Genomic DNA, 20,534 nt, shown 5'->3' on the forward strand with positions numbered 1-20,534 from the left:
AAATCGTACTGCAACAGGGTCGCTATCACCGAACGGAGAGACTCCATGCGGAACTTCCGTGTTCGGACGTAAATGTTCAAATCTCTGAGATCCAGTACCGGGCAAAACGTCCTCCTTTTTGGGGACCACAAAAAGGTTGGAGTAAAAACCCCTTCCCTGGTCTTCTGGAGGAACCTGAACCACCACACCCTGCTGCAGGAGAGAGTCGACCTCCTGTAACAGTGCAGCAGCCAGCCTTGGCACGGATGGAATGCATGTCTGACGAAACCTGTCTGGAGGTGGAGAATGAAACTCTATGAAATAGCCTGCCGACATAACCCGCGTCACCCAGGCGTCCGATATGTGGGATGCCCAAATTGACCCGGATTGTAGCAGACGACCTCCCACCCGAGAACCCTCGGGGGATCCCTGGCATCAATTCGCCTTAGCGGATCTATTGTCAACCTCCCGTCTGTCCTGAAGGGACTGTTGCTTCCAAGGAGTGCGAGATTTCTGGGAGGATCTGCCGGAGGACGAAGGATGACCTGATCTCCTCTCCAAGAAGGCTGACTGAATCGTCCCCTGGTCCGAAAGGACCGATGACCTCTACCGGGCCCTGACCTGCCAGATGTGGATGCCGCTGCCTTCTTTAGAGGCAGGGAAACATCCTTGTCCTTGGCCTTAGCAATCAGCTCCGAAAGGTCCGAACCAAAAAGCTGACCGCCCCTATATGCAAAACTAAGCAAACCTTGCTTGGATACTGTATCTCCGGTCCACTGCTTAAGCCACAGTGCTCTTCTAACTGTGACGGCCGAAGCTTGAGCCTTGGACAAAATTGAAGTAGTGTCCAGTACTGCATCCCTGCCATAATACATGGCTTCTTCCATCAACTGAAAAAGCCTTTCCACTTCTGAACGCGGAGTCCCATCTTGCCATGCCGTTCGCAGCTGATCCAACCACCGCAGGGAAGCCTCACCGGCCCACATGGCCCCTAAGGCCGCTCGGAAACCATGACCTGTGGCTTCATAGATGGATTTCGCCGCTGACTTCGATCTCCTGTCCAGAGGATCCTGAAGATTGGCTTTCCCTTTAACCGGAAGCAAGGAGGACTTGCTCAACTGAGACAGGGATATATCCACCTCGGGAGAAGGAACCCAATCAGTGACCATCTCCTTAGCGCAGGGATACAGAGCATCAAAAAACTGCATCCCCTGGAAGCGTTTATCCGGACACCGGCGCTCCTTCTCCACTGCCTCGTTAAGTTTCTCATGCGCAGGCAACGTTGGACGAGCACGGCGCGTTTCCTGATATAGCCGGGCAGACTTAGACGGTCTTGCCGGCTCTTCAGACAGCTGTAACACTTCCAGCATGTCCTTAATAAGCACATCTACGCGGCCTGAAAGTGAAATAGAGCGACCTCTTCGATCCTCTTCCTCGGAATCAAAGATTTCCTCAACCGAACTCGTTGGTGAAACCGAAACCTCTGATGCGCTGTGCAAGGGAGATAGTGCCACAGTCCTGCGGCGCTTTTTTCCTCGTGGCGACGGATGCGATCTGGCTGACACCCACTGACCCAGGAGGCTAGAAAGACTAACAATGGAGCGAGTGAGCGCTTCCACCTTAACATCACTAAGGGTCGAACTTGACGTCGTGGAAGACCTGGGTGTATCAGAAGCGTGCGACCGAACTTGGAACGAATCAGGAGAGCGGTCCGCACTCCCAGGCCCCTGATCCGACATGCCACCCACACCAGATGCCAGGATGTTACAATAAGGATGGCAAATAAAAGTGTGAAAATTGCACAGCCTGTTTTCAAAACTCTTTTTTTTTTTTGTATGCCTCAAGCTCTGAAGGGTTAAAGCTCACCCTTAGAGAGAGCTACCCCAGAGCTGCAGAGCAAATAATTTAACTTAATCAACTGGGAGAAGCGCCCTTCAACACAAGGTGTTTCCCCAGGAAAAGAAAAAACAACCCTAAAGAACCATTCTGTTCAGAAGGGGTTAATATCACTGCAACTAAAATACTACACTGCCTACTAAGGTCAGCGAAGTAAATAGTTTCAAAAGAGAAGCGGTAGCGCTCACTATGTCTCCCTAGCAGGTTAGCCAAAGTGAAAAACGCTGTCAGGGAACCTCTGCCAAAGGCAGAGGGAACTCACCGATACCGCGGCGACCGCTCCTCCTGAGTGTGTGGCGGTGGACGGGGAGCAGAGAGCAGGAGGTGCCCGATGGAACACGGAAGCCGGAGGAGAAGCAGGGACTGACACAGCGCGCGCCCAAACCAAGAGCTTCCTGCCTGAGATATGACGGCAGGAAGCCAGGAGACGCTAAGCCACGCCCCCCGCTAGCCACGCCCCCCGACAGAGCCCGCGCTATTCAAGAAAAAGCGCGCTAGACAGAGCTTCCTACCTCTATGAAGGCAGGAAGCAAGAAAAGAAAAAGCGTGCGCTAATAAAGAGAGCTTCCTGCCCCAATGATGGCAGGAAGCCAAAAACTTAATGAAAAAATGTGCGCTTATACAAAAAGCTTCCCGCCTGATACACGGCAGGAAGCTAAGCAATGTGGGGCCACATATAAACATTACTGGCCTCCGTCTCTGCTCCCCCCAGTAAAGGCAGCGTTTGCAATAGACAAACACACACAGGCAGTCACACTTATAGAAGCGGCGGCTGCTGCTGCAGCCGTTAAGGCACTCTTATACAAAAGAGCAATTACCCGGCTGAACGCCACAGAGATCCTCAGGGATGTGTGGCGCCGTGGCCCTTTGCTCCCCCCTACGGCGGAACACGCAGGCACCCCCAGATGTGGTGTGCGCCTCCGCCAGGGAGCGCCCTGTATCCCCCCCCCGGCCGGCAGGCTTCTGTGGGGACCTCCTCAAGGGGTACACAGAGCCGCCAGGGGAGGGTCAGGGGTCTCAGTAGTGCTGAGACCCCCTGAGACCTCTAGACCACGGGGGGGCCAGGTCTCGCTGGATATAAAACAAAAAAACAAACTCTTCTGAGGAGCTGCCGAGGCAGCGACTATCCTCTGAGACCTCAGATAAAAGACTGGAGAACATGGGAGTAGGAGGAGCCTTTATACTGGAGGGGCCGGTCGTCACTTTTTCTAATCTGAGGTGAACTATCCTATGGGGCTCCGCCTACCCACTAAGTAATGGATTTGTGTCTCCCTTCCTTCCCTGCTGCTGCTGAAAAAAGGGCTTCCCTATATTGTTGAGTCCGGCCAGGTACAAATAGGCAGCTGGGAGTTGGGGGCAGCCCGTTCCTGGATTCTGTACCTGGCTGGCATACAAAAATATGGCAAAGCCCACGTCAAAATTTTTGGGAAAAATGAATTAAAAATGAAATAATAGTTTAGGGACTGCATCTTTATTAACCCCTCAAGTGTCATTTAGTGTTAAAATAAAGGATTTATTAAAAAAAAAAAAAAAATTGGCGTGGGATCCCCCATAATTTTAGTCTCTAGCGGAGGTTAAGCAGACAGCTGGGGCAGATGTTTGAAGCCTGGGAAGGGGGTAATACCCACGGAGCTTCCCAGGCTACTAATATCAGCCCCCAGCTGAATACCTAGCCTTTACTAGCTATTAAAATGGGAGACCCCCCCCAAAAAATGACGTGGGGTCCCCCCTATTTTAATAGCTAGCAAAGGCTAGGCAGACAGCTGGGGGCTGATATTAATAGCCCAGGAAGGGTGCCATGAATATTGGCCCCCTCCCAGGCTAGAAACACCAGCCGTCAGCCGCCCCAGAAATGGCTCATCCATAGGATGCGCCAATTCTGGCACTTAGCCTCGCTCTTCCACGCTGCCCTGGTGCGGTGGCAGGGGGTAATAGGGTTGGAGTTCATGTCAGTGCCAGCTGCCATGAAGCCCAGGTTAGTAATGATGGGAGTCTATAAGACACCCCCATTACTAACCTACAAAGTGTTAAAAAGAAAAAACACACACTACACCCAGAAAAAAAAAATTATTTGAAATAAAACAGACCATTTTATTTAATTCTTAGTTTACTAAAAAAAAATAGTTAACTGTCCACGTTCCTGCGCTGATCTCCCATGCACAGCTGTCACATCTGGAGATGGTGACAGCTGTGCATGGCTGCTGTGAGCTCACGCTGCCGGGAGCCCCTGATTGAGGTCACCGGAGTGCATTCAGTCAGCGCAGCTCCGGAGACCTCCTTTACGGCACTGCTGTACCGTGGGAATTTCTCATGGTACAAGCAGGGCCGCAAAGGAGCTGACCGAAGCAGCGCTGCCTGAACTCCGGCGAACCCGCTTATGCAATGACGGGGACGCTTCACGGCCCAGTCATTCTAGCGGCGGCAGCGGTTCAGAGCGGTCACATTCTATGTGGCTGCTCTAAACTGGAGATCATTGTGGGACACTCGTGGACTACTACGGAGGGGTAAGGATAAGGTTGTGGTTTATTATTTTATATTTTATTACAGGAGATCGATGGCTTCGGGGAATTAGGTGTCTAGGTGAGTATAGGTGTAGTTTTTTATTTTTTACTTTATTTTAGGTGGCGATAGGCGGGGACAGGTAATGTATGAACTAATTTATTGTAGGCAACTACTGGCCACCAATGACATGTATTTCAAATTTATTGGGGACACAGTAGGGCAATTTAAATAGCAGGATCAGGCTGATGGGAACTACTGCTCCCATCGAGCTGATCCTGCTGGCACGAGTGGACGAGGGACAGACATAGGCCGATGGGAGTAGTAGTGTCACATCGGCCTATGTCTGCCTGCACGCAGACATCGCGCACACACCCGCAGACATCGCACAGACACCCGCACACACCAATCATGACGGGTCTGATGGTCTGGGAGGAGAGGCTGACCTGTGCAGCCGTGGGAAAGTTCAGGTGAGTTCATGCAATGCAGTCAAGCATGAACTCACATGAACCCTCTGAGGGCACCGCGGCGACTTCAAATGAACAGCTGATCGGCATTACCTGATACCTCCGCTGTTCATTTGAAATAACCAGCGGGAAAGCGCAGCACAGAACGGGAAAGCCGGTGGTGAAGTCTTTTCACTGCCGGCTTCCCCGCCCAGGTCCTTCGCTCCCCGCTCCTTGGTGCTGCGCTCCCCGCCCGGTCCTAACTTACGATCGGGATGGGAGGTGGCGAGGGGAGCGGAGGATCGGGGTGGGAGGCTGCGGGGAAGCGAGTATGGGGCTGAGTGATTGTTTAAAAGCCGGCGGGCGGTAAAAAGCCGCCGACTTTTAAACAATCAGGAGAATTCTCCCACGCTGGGATGGCATTGAGATGACAGGCTGGATCGCAGCTGAGCGCTGCCATCCAGCTTGTCATCCTTCAGAGACACTGCAGAGCGCAGGCATTATGGGAACTTCCGATTCCGGTATCCGATATTGTAAAAATATCGGAACTCCGATACCGCGAATATCGGCCGATACCCGATATTACAGTATCGGAATGCTCAACACTAGCTATGACACATTCCTAATAAGCTAATGATGGCTAGAACTTTACACCATTGGTAAGGAAATCTCCCATTACTAGAACATTTACACATTACTTATAACATAACAGTTGGAATTGGAAAACTGATACAAATGAAAAGCAAACAAGAAAATGTTTGGAAATGTAACTTTCCTTCCTTGTGCGGAGATCCATAGCATTCTTGATGAAGACGTACATTAAACTGGATCTGCCAAACTCTTAATTCACACTTCACATTTAAGTTTTATTTGCATGATTATGGCACCTGTCCCTACTGACTTAAGGAAGAAATGCAAGCTAGGTAGCAGTTTTTACATGCATTTGCACTTTTTTTTGCAAAGAAAGAGGAAACCAACTCCACAGAAATACAAAACTCTTCTTTATTGGTGTGAATAGAAAACAGTTCAGTCGGTAAGTTAAAATGCCATGGTAGTAGATAAAAACGCGTTTCAGGTAGTAAAACCCTTAATCATGTTATCATACAATAGGAGGGGTTGGACCATATATAGGGCAGTATCCGGTTTTCACATTTGATGACCAATTACCAATTAATCAGATTAACCCCTTCACATGCATAGAAAACAAAACCCATGATAATACTGACAAGAACAAGTGAATGTACAGAATATACAGTATATACGACGCACCTGCAATAAAATAAATCTGCAAAACAAAATACAAGAGACGCATCATGTATACAAAATTGTGCAATAATTGTGCAAAAATCATAACTTGGAAATACGTTATATATAAAATGTACAGGATGTATGCAAGGTATAGAATATATTATATTTTAGATTGTTATTGCTGTTACAGAAGCACATATGGTTGCAGAAATGATTAATAACCTTCTCATAAGTTCTTGTTATTACAATATTTCTATTATCCGTAATCAGTTGTGCCTCAATGTGACATAGGCAATGGGAAGAATAGAAAAATTATGGTTCAAATCCATTCAGTCTTTCACCTACGTCAATGGAAAATATAAATAACTAATAATGGAGCCTAATTGGGTCAGCTTTTAACCCCTATAACTTCCTAACAAAAAATACTATTTCAAAAATTGTCCTGATGTAAAGTAGACATGTGGGAAAAGTTACTTATTAACTATTTTGTGTGACAAATCTCTGATTTAAGGGCATGAAAATTCAAAATTTGAAAATTGCAAACATTTTTTTCACAAATAAACGCAAGTGATATCGAAGAAATTTTACCACTATCATGAAGTACAATATGTTGGGAAAAAACAATCTCAGAATCAGGGGAATCTGTTGAAGCGTTCCAGAGTAATTACCTCAAAGTAACAGTCGTCAGAATTGTAAAAATTGGCCTGGTAATTAAGGTGCAAACAGATTTGGGGAGTAAAGGGGTTAAAGATATAACACTCCTCCCACCAACTCATGGTTAAGTTGGCCACAGAAGGTGAGTAATTTGCACCCATAGAAACACCTAGGGCTTGTATATAAAAGGTCAAAAAGCTCACACTATCCTTAATGAATTCTTGAAGTAGAGATGAATAGTTGCTGTTTTGACTCTTTGAACAAAGTTGAGTTTCCTATTGAGACTTTTATCAATCAAATGTTGTTGTGTATGTCGTGGAGTGTTCCCACTGCAACTTAAAATATATTGGCTGTACCACTCGCGAACTAAAGGTCCACATCAGGGAGCATATCTACGACATACACAACCATGAAAACGCTCATAAGAGAATCTCACAAGCGTCAAAGCATTTCATTGAAAAACATAGTGACACATCAGGGATAATGATCTATGCCATCGAACAGGTATTCACCAGTAATAGAGGGGGAAACAGAGGCTGCTTTGAAGAGACGCAAGGCTTGGTGGATATTTCATTTGAATACAAAGGTACCGATGGGTCTGAATCTCAGAAAGGATATTGTGCTCCATTATTAGTTACTCATATTTTCCATCAAATTAGGTGAAAGATTGAATGGATTCAGACCACAATGTTCCTATTCTTCCCATTGTTTGTGTCACATTGAGGTACAACTGTTTACGGATAATAGAAATATTGTAATTACAAGAAATTACTTGTGAGAAGATTATTAATAATCTCTGCAAACATATGTGCTCTGTAACAGCAATATTAATATAAGATACAAAATATAATATATTCTATACCTTGCATATATCCTGTACATTTTATATATAATGCAATTACGTATGTTATTATTTTTGTACAATTATTGCACAATTTTGTATACATGCTGCATCTCTTGTATTTTGTTTTGCATATTAATTTTATGGTAGGTCCATCACACATATTGCATATTCTGTACACTCACTTGTTCTTGTCAGTATTATCATGCATTTTGTTTTCTATGCATGTGAAGGGGTTAATCTGACTAATTGTTAATTAGGCATCAAATGCGAAAAAAGGATACTGCCCTATACATGTTCCAGCCCCTCCTATTATATCATAACATGATTAATGGTTTTACTATATGAAACGTGTTGCTTTATCTACTACCATGGCATTTTAACTCACCGACTAAAGTGTTTTCCATTCACACTAATAAAGAGGAGTTTTGTATTTCCGCGGAGCTGGATTCCTAATTCTTTGCAATTTTTTACATCCAAGGTACGGACGCCTCGTCTGCTCCATATCTTAAACAGTGAATGCAGGTGAGCTGGACTCTATTCTGCACTTTTTTTGCCCCAATTTTTAAGGCGTGATATAGACAATAACAGAAGGATAGATCATAGCAGCCATTACTCTATTAGGCATATAGACAAATTGTGGGCATATAGCAATATAAAACAAACACAATTTATAATACTCTATTAGGCCGAATTCAGACATTCATATAGTATAGTCTAAGTGTGGACAGCAAATTCAGGTCCCTATAAATATATGCCCTTAAGGCTGTTTAGTTTGGGTCAGGAGAACCGCGGTAAGTCTGAAAACCACTGTCCATTTACAGACGTCTGAAATCGGCCTTGCAACTCTCAAAATAATATAAAATTTACTTTAAATTATGTTGTCACTGTATTATGTATGATACTATCGTTTGGAATTTTTATTTGGCAACCAGTTCATTTTTCATGACAACAGTTTTATTCTTGATGCATTTTTATACAGCAGAATTGACTCTACCTACATGCATGGTTTGTGTTGGAAAACTCAATTGGGGACTTTTGTTGCCTTTTTGATCACCCATGTCAGAACGCAGTTTTCCCACACACATGGAGTATGTAGGATGTGTAGCTTGGGGAAATGGCACAGTACCTTTCTAGAAGAGGTAAAACTAATTTTATTGGCATTCAACCAAAACTTTTTCCCATTACTAATTGGCAGATTGACCTTTTCTAGCAGTGAGGCATGTTCTTTATTAGAGATAAAAAGCCTTGACACTTGAATTTCTATAGGTCAAATTTTCTGTTTTTTCATATTCTTTCCAGCTCTTAAAACCTTTATCTTAGGTAGAGTGTAATGCAGATATATTGTGAAATCGTTAGCCGTTTGAGAAAGGTATAAGCCGAAAAATGTGCAGCATCATTAATAAGTGCAATCTATTGTATTGTCCTATAAAACAACAGCAAAACAGTGCTGCAAGTATATTCTGAATGAAATTTATGCTAAATTGTCATGCCAGATAAAGAGGATTAAAAAAGAATAAAAGAGAATGTACCTGCGCCCACTTCCTTCTCTTCTTCATCAATGCTATTTTTTATACTGTCATATTCTTCGTCAATTGTTTGAACGCCTCGGATTTGAGATAAAACTCTTCTCGCCTTTTGCGTCTGGCCTTTTTGAATAAGCCAACGTGGACTTTCTGGTAGAAAAAGAAAACCAAGGAACTGGAGAATAGCTGGAACAGCTGAAAGCCCAAGCATGTATCTGTAAAATAAAGTGGAAATGGGAAGAAAAATTGTAAATTAAGGTAATTTGAATAAACAATTCAACTGTTGAAGTTTGCACTCAAATACTAAACAAAAAAAAGCATATATATATATATATATATATATATATATATATATTTTTTTTATATATTATATAAATATATTTTTTATATATTATATAAATATATTTTTTATATATTATATATATATATATATATATATATATATATATATATATATATATATATATATATATATATATATATATATATATATAAATACGTATAGATGAATACATACACACGCACATATACATGTGTGTGCGAGTGTGTTTGCCTCCTTCCTGATTTCTTCAACAAATTTAAATATTAGATAAAGATAACACAAGTAAACACAAAATGCAGTTTTTAAATGAAGGTCTTTATTATTAAGGGAAAAGAAATCCAAGCCTGCAGGGCCCTGCGTGTAAAAGTGATTGCCCCCCCCCCACCCCTTAAAACATAAATTAACTGTGGTTTATCACATCTTTGGGAAGCAGAGTTCAATTTCCCTAGTCACACACAAGCCTGATTACTACCACACCTGTTCCCAATCAAGAAATCGCTTAAATAGGACCTGCCTAACAAAGTAAAGTAGATCAAAAGATCCTCAAAGGCTAGACATCATGCTGCGATCCAAAGAAATTCAGAAACAAATGAGGAACATAGTAACTGAGATTTATCAGTGTGGAAGAGGTTATAAAACGATTTCTAAAGCTTTGTGACTCCAGCGAACCACAGTGAGAGCCATTATCCACAAATGGCGAATACAAGGAACAGTGGTGAACCTTTCCAGGAGTGGCCGGCCGACCAAAATTACCAAGAGAACAGTAACAACTCATTCAAGAGGTCACAAAAGACCCCACAACAACATCCAAAGAACTGGAGTCCTCACTTGCTTCACTTAAGGTCAGTGTTCATGACTTCACCATAAAAAAGACTGTGCGAAAATGGCATGCATGGCAGAGTTTCAAGACGAAAACCACTACTGAGCAAAAAAAACAAAGGCTTGTCTCAGTTTTGCCAGAAAACATCTTGATGATCTCCAAGACTTTTGGAAGAATACTATGTGGACTGACAAGACAAAAGTTGAACTTTTTGTAAGGTGTATGTCCCATTACATCTGGCGTAGAAGTAACACAGCATTTCAGAAAAGGAACATCATACCAACAGTAAAATATGGTGATGGTAGTGTGATGGTCTGGGGCTGTTTTGCTGCTTAAGGACCTTGAAGACTTGCTGTGGTAAATGGAACCATGAATTCTGCTGTCTACCAAAAAATCCTGAAGGAGACTGTCCAGCCATCTGTTCATGACCTCAAGCTGAAGCGCACTTGGGTTATGCAGCAGGACAATGATCCAAAACACACCAGCAAGTCTACCTCTGAATGGCGTAAGAAAAACCAAAATAAGAATTTGGAGTGGCCAAGTCAAAGTCCTGACCTTAAAAGGCGGTTAATGCTCGTAAACGCTCCAATGTGGCTGAATTACTACAATTTGGCAAAGAGGAGTGGGCCAAAACTCCTCCAGAGCGTTGTAAAAGACTCATTGCCAGTTATCACAAACCCTTGATTGCAGTTGTTGCTGATGAGGGTAGCCCAACCAGTTATTAGGTTTAGGGGGCAATCACTTTTTCACACAGGGCCTTGTAGGTTTGGCTTTCTATTTCCCTTAATAATAAAAACCTTCATTTAAAAACTGCATTTTGTGTTTACTTGTGTTATCTTTGTCTAATATTTAAATTTGTTTTGTGTTTTGAAACATTTAAGTGTGACAAACATGCAAAAGAATAAGAAATCAGGAAGGGGGCAAACACTTTTTCACATCACTGTATATGTAAAGATTTGGGCACCTCTGTTCACAATCACTGTTATTGTGAACAGTTAAGCAAGCTGAAGATGAAATGATCTATCAAAAAAGGTCTGAAGTTAAAGAGGACACATTTCTTTTGTATTTTAGGTAAAAAAAATATATAGTCATTTTCTTCATTTTAAAAGTTACAAAAATGAAAATGGACTAATGCAAAAGTTTGAGCACCCTCGGAGATTTGTGTGCTCAGATAACTTTGACCAAGATTTCAAACCTTAATCAGCCTGTTAGAGTTATGGCTTGTTCACTATCATCGTTAGGAAAGGCCAGATGACGCAAATTTCCCAGCTTTATAAAATCACAGCCTCCTCTAACCTTATGCTAAAAACAGCAGCCATGGGTTCTTCTATCAGCTGCCTAGCACTCTGAAAATGAAAATGTTGGAGGCCCACAAAGCAGGAAAAGGCTATAAGACGAAGCATTTTCAAGTTGCCCTTTCCTCAGTTTGAAATGTAATTAACCCCTTTACAACCCAAGGTGGTTTGCACGTTAATGACCAGGCCAATTTTTACAATTCTGACCACTGTCACTTTATGATGAAATTACCCTGGAACGCTTCAATGGATCCCCTTGATTCTGAGACTGTTTTTTTCGTGACATATTGTACTTCATGATTGTGGTAAAATTTCTTCGATATCACTTGCGTTTATTTGTGAAAAAAATGTAAATGTGGCAAAAATTTTGAAAATTTAGCAAATTTCAAAATTTGAATTTTTATGCCCTTAAATCAGAGAGAGATGTCACACAAAATAGTTAATAAATAACATTTGCCACATGTATACTTTACATCAGCACAATTTTGGAACCCAAATTTTTTTTTTTATTAGGGAGCTATAGGGGTTAAAAGTTGACCAGCGATTTCTCATTTTTCCAACAAAATTTACAAAACCATTTTTTTTTTAGGGACCACATCACATTTGAAGTCACTTTGAGGGGTCTTTATGACAGAAAATACCCAAAAGTGACACCATTCTAAAAACTGCACCCCTCAAGGTGCTCAAACCACATTTAAAAAGTTTATTAACCCTTCAGGTGCTTCACAGGAATTTTTGGAATGTGGAGGAAAAAAAATGAACATTTAACTTTTTTCACAAAAATGTTACTTTAGACCCAATTTTTATTTTTTTTTTCGCAGGGGTAACAGGAAAAAACGGACCCCAAAATTTGTTGTGCAATTTCCCCTGAGCACGCAGATACACCATATGTGGGGAAAAACCAATGTTTGAGCGCACGGCAGGGTTCAGAAGGGAAGGAGCGCCATTTGACTTTTTGATTGTAAAATTTGCTTGAATAATTAGCGGACGCCATGTTGCGTTCGGAGAGCCCCTGATATACCTAAATAGTGGAAACCTCCCACAAGTGACACCATTTTGGAAACTAGACCCCTCAGGGAACTTATCTAGATGTGTGGTGAGCACCTTGAATCCCCAGGTGCTTCACAGAAGTTTAGAACATTGAGCCATAAAAATAAAATTTTCACATTTTAGCAACAAAAATGTTTTTCAGCCCTCAATTTTGCATTTTCATAAGGGTAAGAGGAGAAATTGTACCATGCAGTTTGTTGTGAAATTTCTCCTGAGTAAGCAGATACCCCATATGTGGGGGAAAATCACTGCTTGGGCATACGGCAGGGCTCGGAAGGGAAGGAGCACCATTTGACTTTTTGAATGTAAAATTTGCTTGAATAATTAGCGGACGCCATGTTGCGTTTGGAGAGCCCCTGATATGCCTAAACAGTGGAACCCCCCCCCACAAGTGACATCATTTTGGAAACTAGACCCCTCAGGGAACTTATCTAGATGTGTGGTGAGCACCCTGAATCCCCAAGGGCTTTACAGAAGTTTATAACATGGAGCTGTGAAAATAAAAAAAATTAAACTTTTTCCTCAAAAATGATGCTTTAGCCCCAATTTTTTTATTTTCACAAGGGTAAGAGGAGAAAATGGACCCCAAAAACTTTTGTGCTATTTCTCCTGAGTACGCCAATACCACATATGTGAGGAAAATACAGTGTTTGGGCACACGGCAGAGTTCAGAAGGGAAGGAGCATTGTGTGACTTTTTGAACGCAAAATTGGCTAGAATTGAGAGCGGACGCCATGTCGCGTTTGGAGAGGCTCTGATGTGCCTAAATAGTGGAAACACCCCACAAGTGACCCCATTTTGGAAACTACACCCCTAAAGGATTTTATCAAGGGGTATAGTGAACATTTTGAACCCAGAGGTACGACACAGAATTTGATAACATTAGGTCGTCATACTGAATAAGTTGTCATAAGTCTTGAGCGCAAGTGCTCGCTACTTGAGTTTGCATCGGGTATGCACTAAGTATCGCGGGTGCTTGAGCGACATGCTCGAGTCCTCGCCCCGTATGTTTCACGGTTATTAGACACCCAAAAAAAAACATGTGGGGGATCACTCTTGCATGGCAGGCAATCCCCGTGAGGTTTTTTTTTGGCCGCGAAGCATATGGGGCGGAGACTCGAGCATCTCCCTCGTGCACTCGCGATACTCAGTGCATACCCGAGCACCCGATGCAAACTCAAGTAGGAATTGGTTTTTTTTTACATTTTTTTATGCTGTTACGCGTGTGGTAAAATTGATAAGGTAGCTTTATTCTTCGGGTCAGTACGTTTACAGCGGTACCACATTTATATTGTTTTTCTATGTTTTGCCACTTTTACACAATAAAAGCTATTTTATAGAAAAAAATATTTTTTTGCATCACTTTATTCTGAGAGCTATAATTTTTTTATTTTATTATTGATGGAGCAGTATGGCGGCTTGTTTTTTGCGGGACAAGATGACATTTTCAGCAGTACAATTTTTATTCATATTTGTTTTTTTGATCGCGTGTTATTCCATTTTTTGTTTGGCGGTATGATGATAAAGCTTTGTTTTTTGCTTAGTTTTTTTTTTTTTTTTACCATGTTCACTAAAGGGGTTAACTAGTGGGACAGTTTAATAGGTCAGGTAGTTCCGGAAGCGGCGATACCAAGTATGTGTACTTTAATTGTTTTTTTTTTTATAATAATATTTATTGATGGGTACATTATATTTTTATTTTTGGTGGATTACTTTTATTTTTTTTCTTTCATTTTTTAACAGTTTTTGGACTTTTATACTTTGTCCCACTACGGGACTTTCACTTTTTACATTCTGATCTCCTGTACAGCATAGGGATGAAGCACCATCCCTGTGCTATGCAGGCTGTCAGCGCTGCAGATGCAGAAGATACTTTGGTCATGCACTGCGCATGACCAAAGTATCTTCCTGCTGTCTGGTGACCTGGATGTTGTCATGACGACATCAGGTCATCATGGCAACATCCGGGAAGCCTCGGCAGACAGCGTTGGACACCGGCAGGAGAGGAGAGTATCGCGATCACCTCCCCTTGCCCCCGCAATGCTGCAATCGACTCCGATCGCAGCATTGCGGGGGTTAATGTGCCGGGAGCGGTGTGGGATCGCACATAGCACCGAGTGTCAGCTGTGACAATTAGCTGACACCCGGCGGCGATAGCGCCCGCACAGCCTGTGTGCGGGCGAAATTAACAGGGAGTACTAATACGTACCTGTCTCTTAAAGCCCAGGGCGCAAGTACGTACTAGTACGCCATGGGCTGTAAAGGGGTTAAATGGCAGTTAACAGGAACGTTGGAAGTCAAGATAATGTCTGAAAGACCAAACAAAATTTCGGTGAGAGACGCTTGTAGGATTGTTAAAGAGGCAAATCAGAACCTCTGCTGGACTGCAAAAGACCTTCAGAAAGATTTAGCAGACACTGGAGTTGTGGTACATTGTTCTACTCTTCAGAGACTCCTACACAAATATTGCCCACATGGAAGAGTCATCAGAAGAAAACCTCTCCTGCGTCCTCACCATGAACTTCAGTATCAGAAGTATGCAAAAGAACATCTAAACAAACCTGATGCATTTTGGAAACAAGTCCTGTGGACCGATGAGGTTAAAATACAACTCTTTGGCCACAGTGATCAAAGGTATGTGTGGAGAAAAAAGGACACAGAATTTCAGGAAAAGAACATTTCGCCAACCATTAAGCATGGGGGTGGATCAATCATGCTTTGGGGTTATGTTGCAGCCAATGGCACGGGGAACATTTCACGAGTAGAGGGAAGAATGGATTCAATGAAATTTCAACAAATTCTTTAATTCAAACATAACAGCATCGGTAAAAAAGCTGAAGTTGAAAAGAGGATGGCTTCTACAAATGAATAATGGTCCTAAACACACATCAAAATCCACAATAGACTACCTCAAAAGGCCCAAGCGGAAGGTTTTACAATGGCCCTCACAGTTCCCTTATCTGAACATTATTGAAAATCTGTGGCTAGACCTCAAAATAGCAGTGCATACAAGACAACACTGGAATCTCACAGAACTGGAAGAATTTTCCAAGGAAGAATGTATGAAAATCCCTCAAACAAGAATTGAATGACCCTTGTCTGGCTACAAAAAATGTTTACAAGCTGTAATAGTTTCAAAAGAGGGTGCTACTAGGTACTAACCATGCAGGGTGCTCAAACTTTTGCATTGGCTCATTTTCCTTTTTGTAATTTTTAAAATGTAAAAGATGAAATTATATATTTTTTGACAAAAATACAAATGAAACGTGTCATCTTTAACTTTAGGCTTTTTAGAGATCGTTTCATCTTCAACTTGCTTAACTGTTCACAAGGTCAGTAATCTTGACGAGGGGTGCCTTAACTTTTACATGCCACTTTTACTATATTAAACATATATATTTACACACACACTGCTCCAAAAAATAAAGGGAACACTTAAACAACAGAATATAACTCCAAGTAAATCAAACTTCTGTGAAATCAAACTGTCCACTTAGGAAGCAACACTGATTGACAATCAATTTCACATGCTGTTGTGCAAATGGAACAGACAATAGATGGAAATTATTGGCAATTATCAAGACACCCTCAATAAAGGAGTGATTCTGCAGGTGGGGACCACAGACCACATCTCCGTACCAATGCTTTCTGGCTGATGTTTTGGTCACTTTTGAATGTTGGTTGTGCTTTCACACTCATGGTAGCATGAGACGGACTTTACAACCCACAGAAGTTGCTCAGTTAGTGCAGCTCATCCAGGATGGCACATCAATGTGAGCTGTGGCAAGAAGGTTTGCTGTGTCTGTCAGCGTAGTGTCCAGAGGCTGGAGGCGCTACCAGGAGACAGACCAGTACACCAGGAGACGTGGAGGGGGCCGTAGGAGGGCAACAACCCAGCAGCAGGACGGCTACCTCTGCCTTTGTGCAAAGAGGAACAGGAGGAGCACTGCCAGAGCCCTGCAAAATGACCTCCAGCAGGCCACAAATGTGCATGTGTTTGCACAAACGGTTAGAAACCGAGGGTGGTATGAGGGCCCGACGTCCACAGATGGGGGTTGTGCTCACAGCCCAACACCGTGCAGGACGCTTGGCATTTGCCACAGAACACCAGGATTGGCAAAAGTCGCCACTGGCGCCCTGTGCGCTTCACAGATGAAAGCAGGTTTACACTGAGCACGTGTGACAGACGCGACAGTCTGGAGACGCCGTGGATAGCGATTTGCTGCCTGCAACATTCTTCAGCATGACCGGTTTGGCAGTGGGTGAGTAATGGTGTGGGGTGGCATTTCTTTGGAGTGCCGCACAGCCCTCCATGTGCTCGCCAGAGGTAGCCTGACTGCCATTAGCTACCGAGATGAGATCCTCAGACCCCTTGTGAGACCATATGCTGGTGCGGTTGGCCCTGGGTTCCTCCTAATGCAGGACAATGCCAGACCTCATGTGGCTGGAGTGTGTCAGCAGTTCCTGCAAGATGAAGGCATTGAAGCTATGGACTGGCCCGCCCGCCATCCACCAACGTCACGTTGCACCACAGACTGTCCAGGAGATGGCGGATGCTTTAGTCCAGGTCTGGGAGGAGATCCCACAGGAGACCATCCGCAACCTCATCAGGAGCATGCCCAGGCATTGTAGGGAGGTCATACAGGCATGTAGAAGCCACACACAATACCGAGCCTCATTTTGACTTGTTTTAGGACATTACATCAAAGTTGGATCAGCCCGTAGTGTGTTTTTCCACTTTAATTTTGGGGGTGACTCCAAATCCAGGCCTCCATTGGTTAATACATTTGATTTCCATTGATTATTTTTGCTGATTTTGTTGTTAGCACATTCAACTTTGTACAGAAAAAAATATTCAATGAGAATATTTCATTCATTCAGATCTAGGATGTGTTATTTGAGTGTTCCCTTTATTTTTTTTGAGCAGTGTATTTTATTTATATTATATATATATATATATATATTTATACACACACACACATACATACACTACAGACCAGAAGTTTGGACACATCTTCTCATTTAAAGATTTTTCTTTATTTTCATGACTTTGAAAATTGTACATTCACACTGAAGGCATCAAAACTATGAATTAACACATGTGGAATTATATACTTAACAAAAAAGTGTGAAACAACGGAAAATAGGTCTTATATTCTAGGTTCTTCAAAGTAGCCACCTTTTGCTTTGATGACTGCTTTGCACACTCTTGGCATTCTCTTGATGAGCTTCAAGAGGTAGTCACCGGAAATGGTTTTCACTTCACAGGTGTGCCCTGTCAGGTTTAATAAGTGGGATTTCTTGCCTTATAAATGGGGTTGGGACCATCAGTTGTGTTGTGCAGAAGTCAGGTGGATACACAGCTGATAGTCCTACTGAATAGACTTTTAGAATTTGTATTATGGCAAGAAAAAAGCAGCTAAGTAAAGAAAAACGAGTGGCCATCATTACTTTAAGAAATGAAGGTCAGTCAGTGCGAAAAATTGGGCAAACTTTGAAAGTGTCCCCAAGTGCAGTTGCAAAAACCATCAAGCGCTACAAAGAAACTGGCTCACATGAGGACCGCCCCACATGAGGACCGCCCCAGGAAAGGAAGACCAAGAGTCACCTCTGCTTCTGAGGATAAGTTTATCCGAGTCACCAGCCTCACAAATCGCAGGTTAACAGCAGCTCAGATTAGAGACCAGGTCAATGCCACACAGAGTTCTAGCAACAGACACATCTCTACAACAACTGTTAAGAGGAGACTTTGTGCAGCAGGCCTTCATGGTAAAATAGCTGCTAAGAAACCACTGCTAAGGACAGGCAATAAGCAAAAGAGACTTGCTTGGGCTAAAGAGCACAAAAAATGGACACTAGACCAGTGGAAATCTGTGCTTTGGTCTGATGAGTCCAAATTTGAGATCTTTGGTTCCAACCACCGTGTCTTTGTGTGACGCAGAAAAGGTGAACGGATGGACTCTACATGACTGATTCCCACCGTGAAGCATGGAGGAGGAGGTGTGATGGTGTTCGGGTGCTTTGCTGGTGACACTGTTGGGGATTTATTCAAAATTGAAGGCATACTGAACCAGTATGGCTACCACAGCATCTTGCAGCAGCATGCTATTCCTACCGGTTTTCGTTTAGTTGGACCATCATTTATTTTTCAACAGGACAATGACCCCAAACACACCTTCAGGCTGTGTAAGGGCTATTTGACCGAGAAGGAGAGTGATGGGGTGCTACGCCAGAGGATCTGGCCTCCACAGTCACCAGACCTGAACCCAATCGAAATGTTTTGGGGTGAGCTGGACCGCAGAGTGAAGGCAAAAGGGCCAACAAGTGCTAAGCATCTCTGGGAACTCCTTCAAGATTGTTGGAAGACCATTTCCCGTGACTACCTCTTGAAGCTCATCAAGAGAATGCCAAGAGTATGCAAAGCAGTCATCAAAGTAAAAGGTGGCTACTTTGAAGAACCTAGAATATAAGACATATTTTCAGTTATTTCACATTTTTTTGTTAAGTATATAATTCCACATATGTTAATTCATAGTTTTGATGCCTTCAGTGTGAATGTACAATTTTCATAGTCATGAAAATACAGAAAAAAAATCTTTAAATGAGGTGTGTCCAAACTTTTGGTCTGTACTGTATATATACACACACTGCTCAAAAAAATTAAGGGAACACTCAAATAACACAGGTAGATCTGAATGAATGAAATATATATTTATATCTCTCTCTCTCTCTCTCTCTCTCTCTCTCTCTCTCTCTCTCTCTATATATATATATACACACACACACACACACACAAATACTTAATTTCTTAGAAGTGATAAATATATAGTCACCGTTATTTATGTACACATCTACGTTTCCTACATACTTAATTGCTTAACAGGGTTCCCTACTTTTTTTTATAGCAGAATACCTGCATTACTAGTAATTATACTTAAGGGGGTTTTCCCCACAAACAAAAGTTGATTTTAATCAATAGATTTTGTAATAATAATAAGTTCCACAATTAAATGTGTTTAAATAAAATGTCCCTGTGCTGAGATAATCTTATAAATGTTCCCCTGCTGTGTACTGTGTAATTTCTGTGTCTCACTGTGCAGGTATATGGTCTGATCATACCACATCTCCTGGGCAGGGGAGGAAGCAAAATAGTATACAGACATTATAGCAGGGGATCACAGCCGATTCGTTTTGTGAGGTAAAACATTTTCTGCTTGCTTTTAAGCCTTTTGTGCCAGAGACTGTTTTCACCTTCATGACCAGGCCAATTTTTTCAATTCTGACCACTGTCACTTTATGAGGCAATAACTCTGGAACGCTTCAACGGATCCCACTGATTCTGAGATTGTTTTTTTCGTGGCATATTGTACAGGTGCATCTCACTAAATTAGAATATCATCAAAAAGTTAATTTATTTCAGTTCCTCAATACAAAAAGTGAAACTCATTATGTAGAGTCATTACAAACAGAGTGATCTATTTCAAGGGTTTATTTCTGTTAATGTTGATGATTATGGCTTACAGCCAATGAAAACACAAAAGTCATTATCTCAGTAAATTAAAATAATTGTGTCTAGGTTACGAGAGTAATACAATTTCCTGGTTACAGTGGAATCTAGACACCACTTTGGGAAGATATGCCGGATCTGGACGCAAGGTGACCCTATCATCATGAATTTGCGTGTACGGAGGATCGACCGAAAGGGCCTGCAGGTCACCCACCCAACAGGCTGATGTTAAGGCCACTAAGAGGATGGTTTTAAGGGTGATGATCTTTGGAGAGATGTCCTGTAGGAGCTTGAACAGGTCACTGGTAAGTGCGTTCAAGACCAGATTCAGATCCCAGGAAGGAACTTTAAGAGACCGAACCGGTCTGGCTCTGGCACAGGACTTAATAAATCTAGAGACCCGCCTGTTCCCCTGCCAGGTTACAATTATAGAGCGCCCCCAAGGCAGACA

At 42.5% G+C, this 20,534-nt stretch overlaps 1 protein-coding gene across 1 annotated transcript in view; it reads right to left on the bottom strand.

The window, feature by feature from the left end:
- Nucleotides 1–20,534, bottom strand: part of SLC2A13 (solute carrier family 2 member 13) — a 272,698-nt gene that overhangs the window by 151,245 nt on the left and 100,919 nt on the right. Inside the window, exon 3 of the mRNA XM_073652171.1 lies at nt 9,096–9,304. Coding sequence (XP_073508272.1) covers nt 9,096–9,304 — 209 coding nt within the window. The remainder of the gene's footprint in view (nt 1–9,095; nt 9,305–20,534) is intronic.

The sequence above is a fragment of the Phyllobates terribilis genome, unplaced genomic scaffold, assembly GCF_046119375.1.
Source record: "Phyllobates terribilis strain yellow unplaced genomic scaffold, ASM4611937v1 Scaffold_11__3_contigs__length_659146591, whole genome shotgun sequence".
NCBI classification, from domain to species: domain Eukaryota; kingdom Metazoa; phylum Chordata; class Amphibia; order Anura; family Dendrobatidae; genus Phyllobates; species Phyllobates terribilis.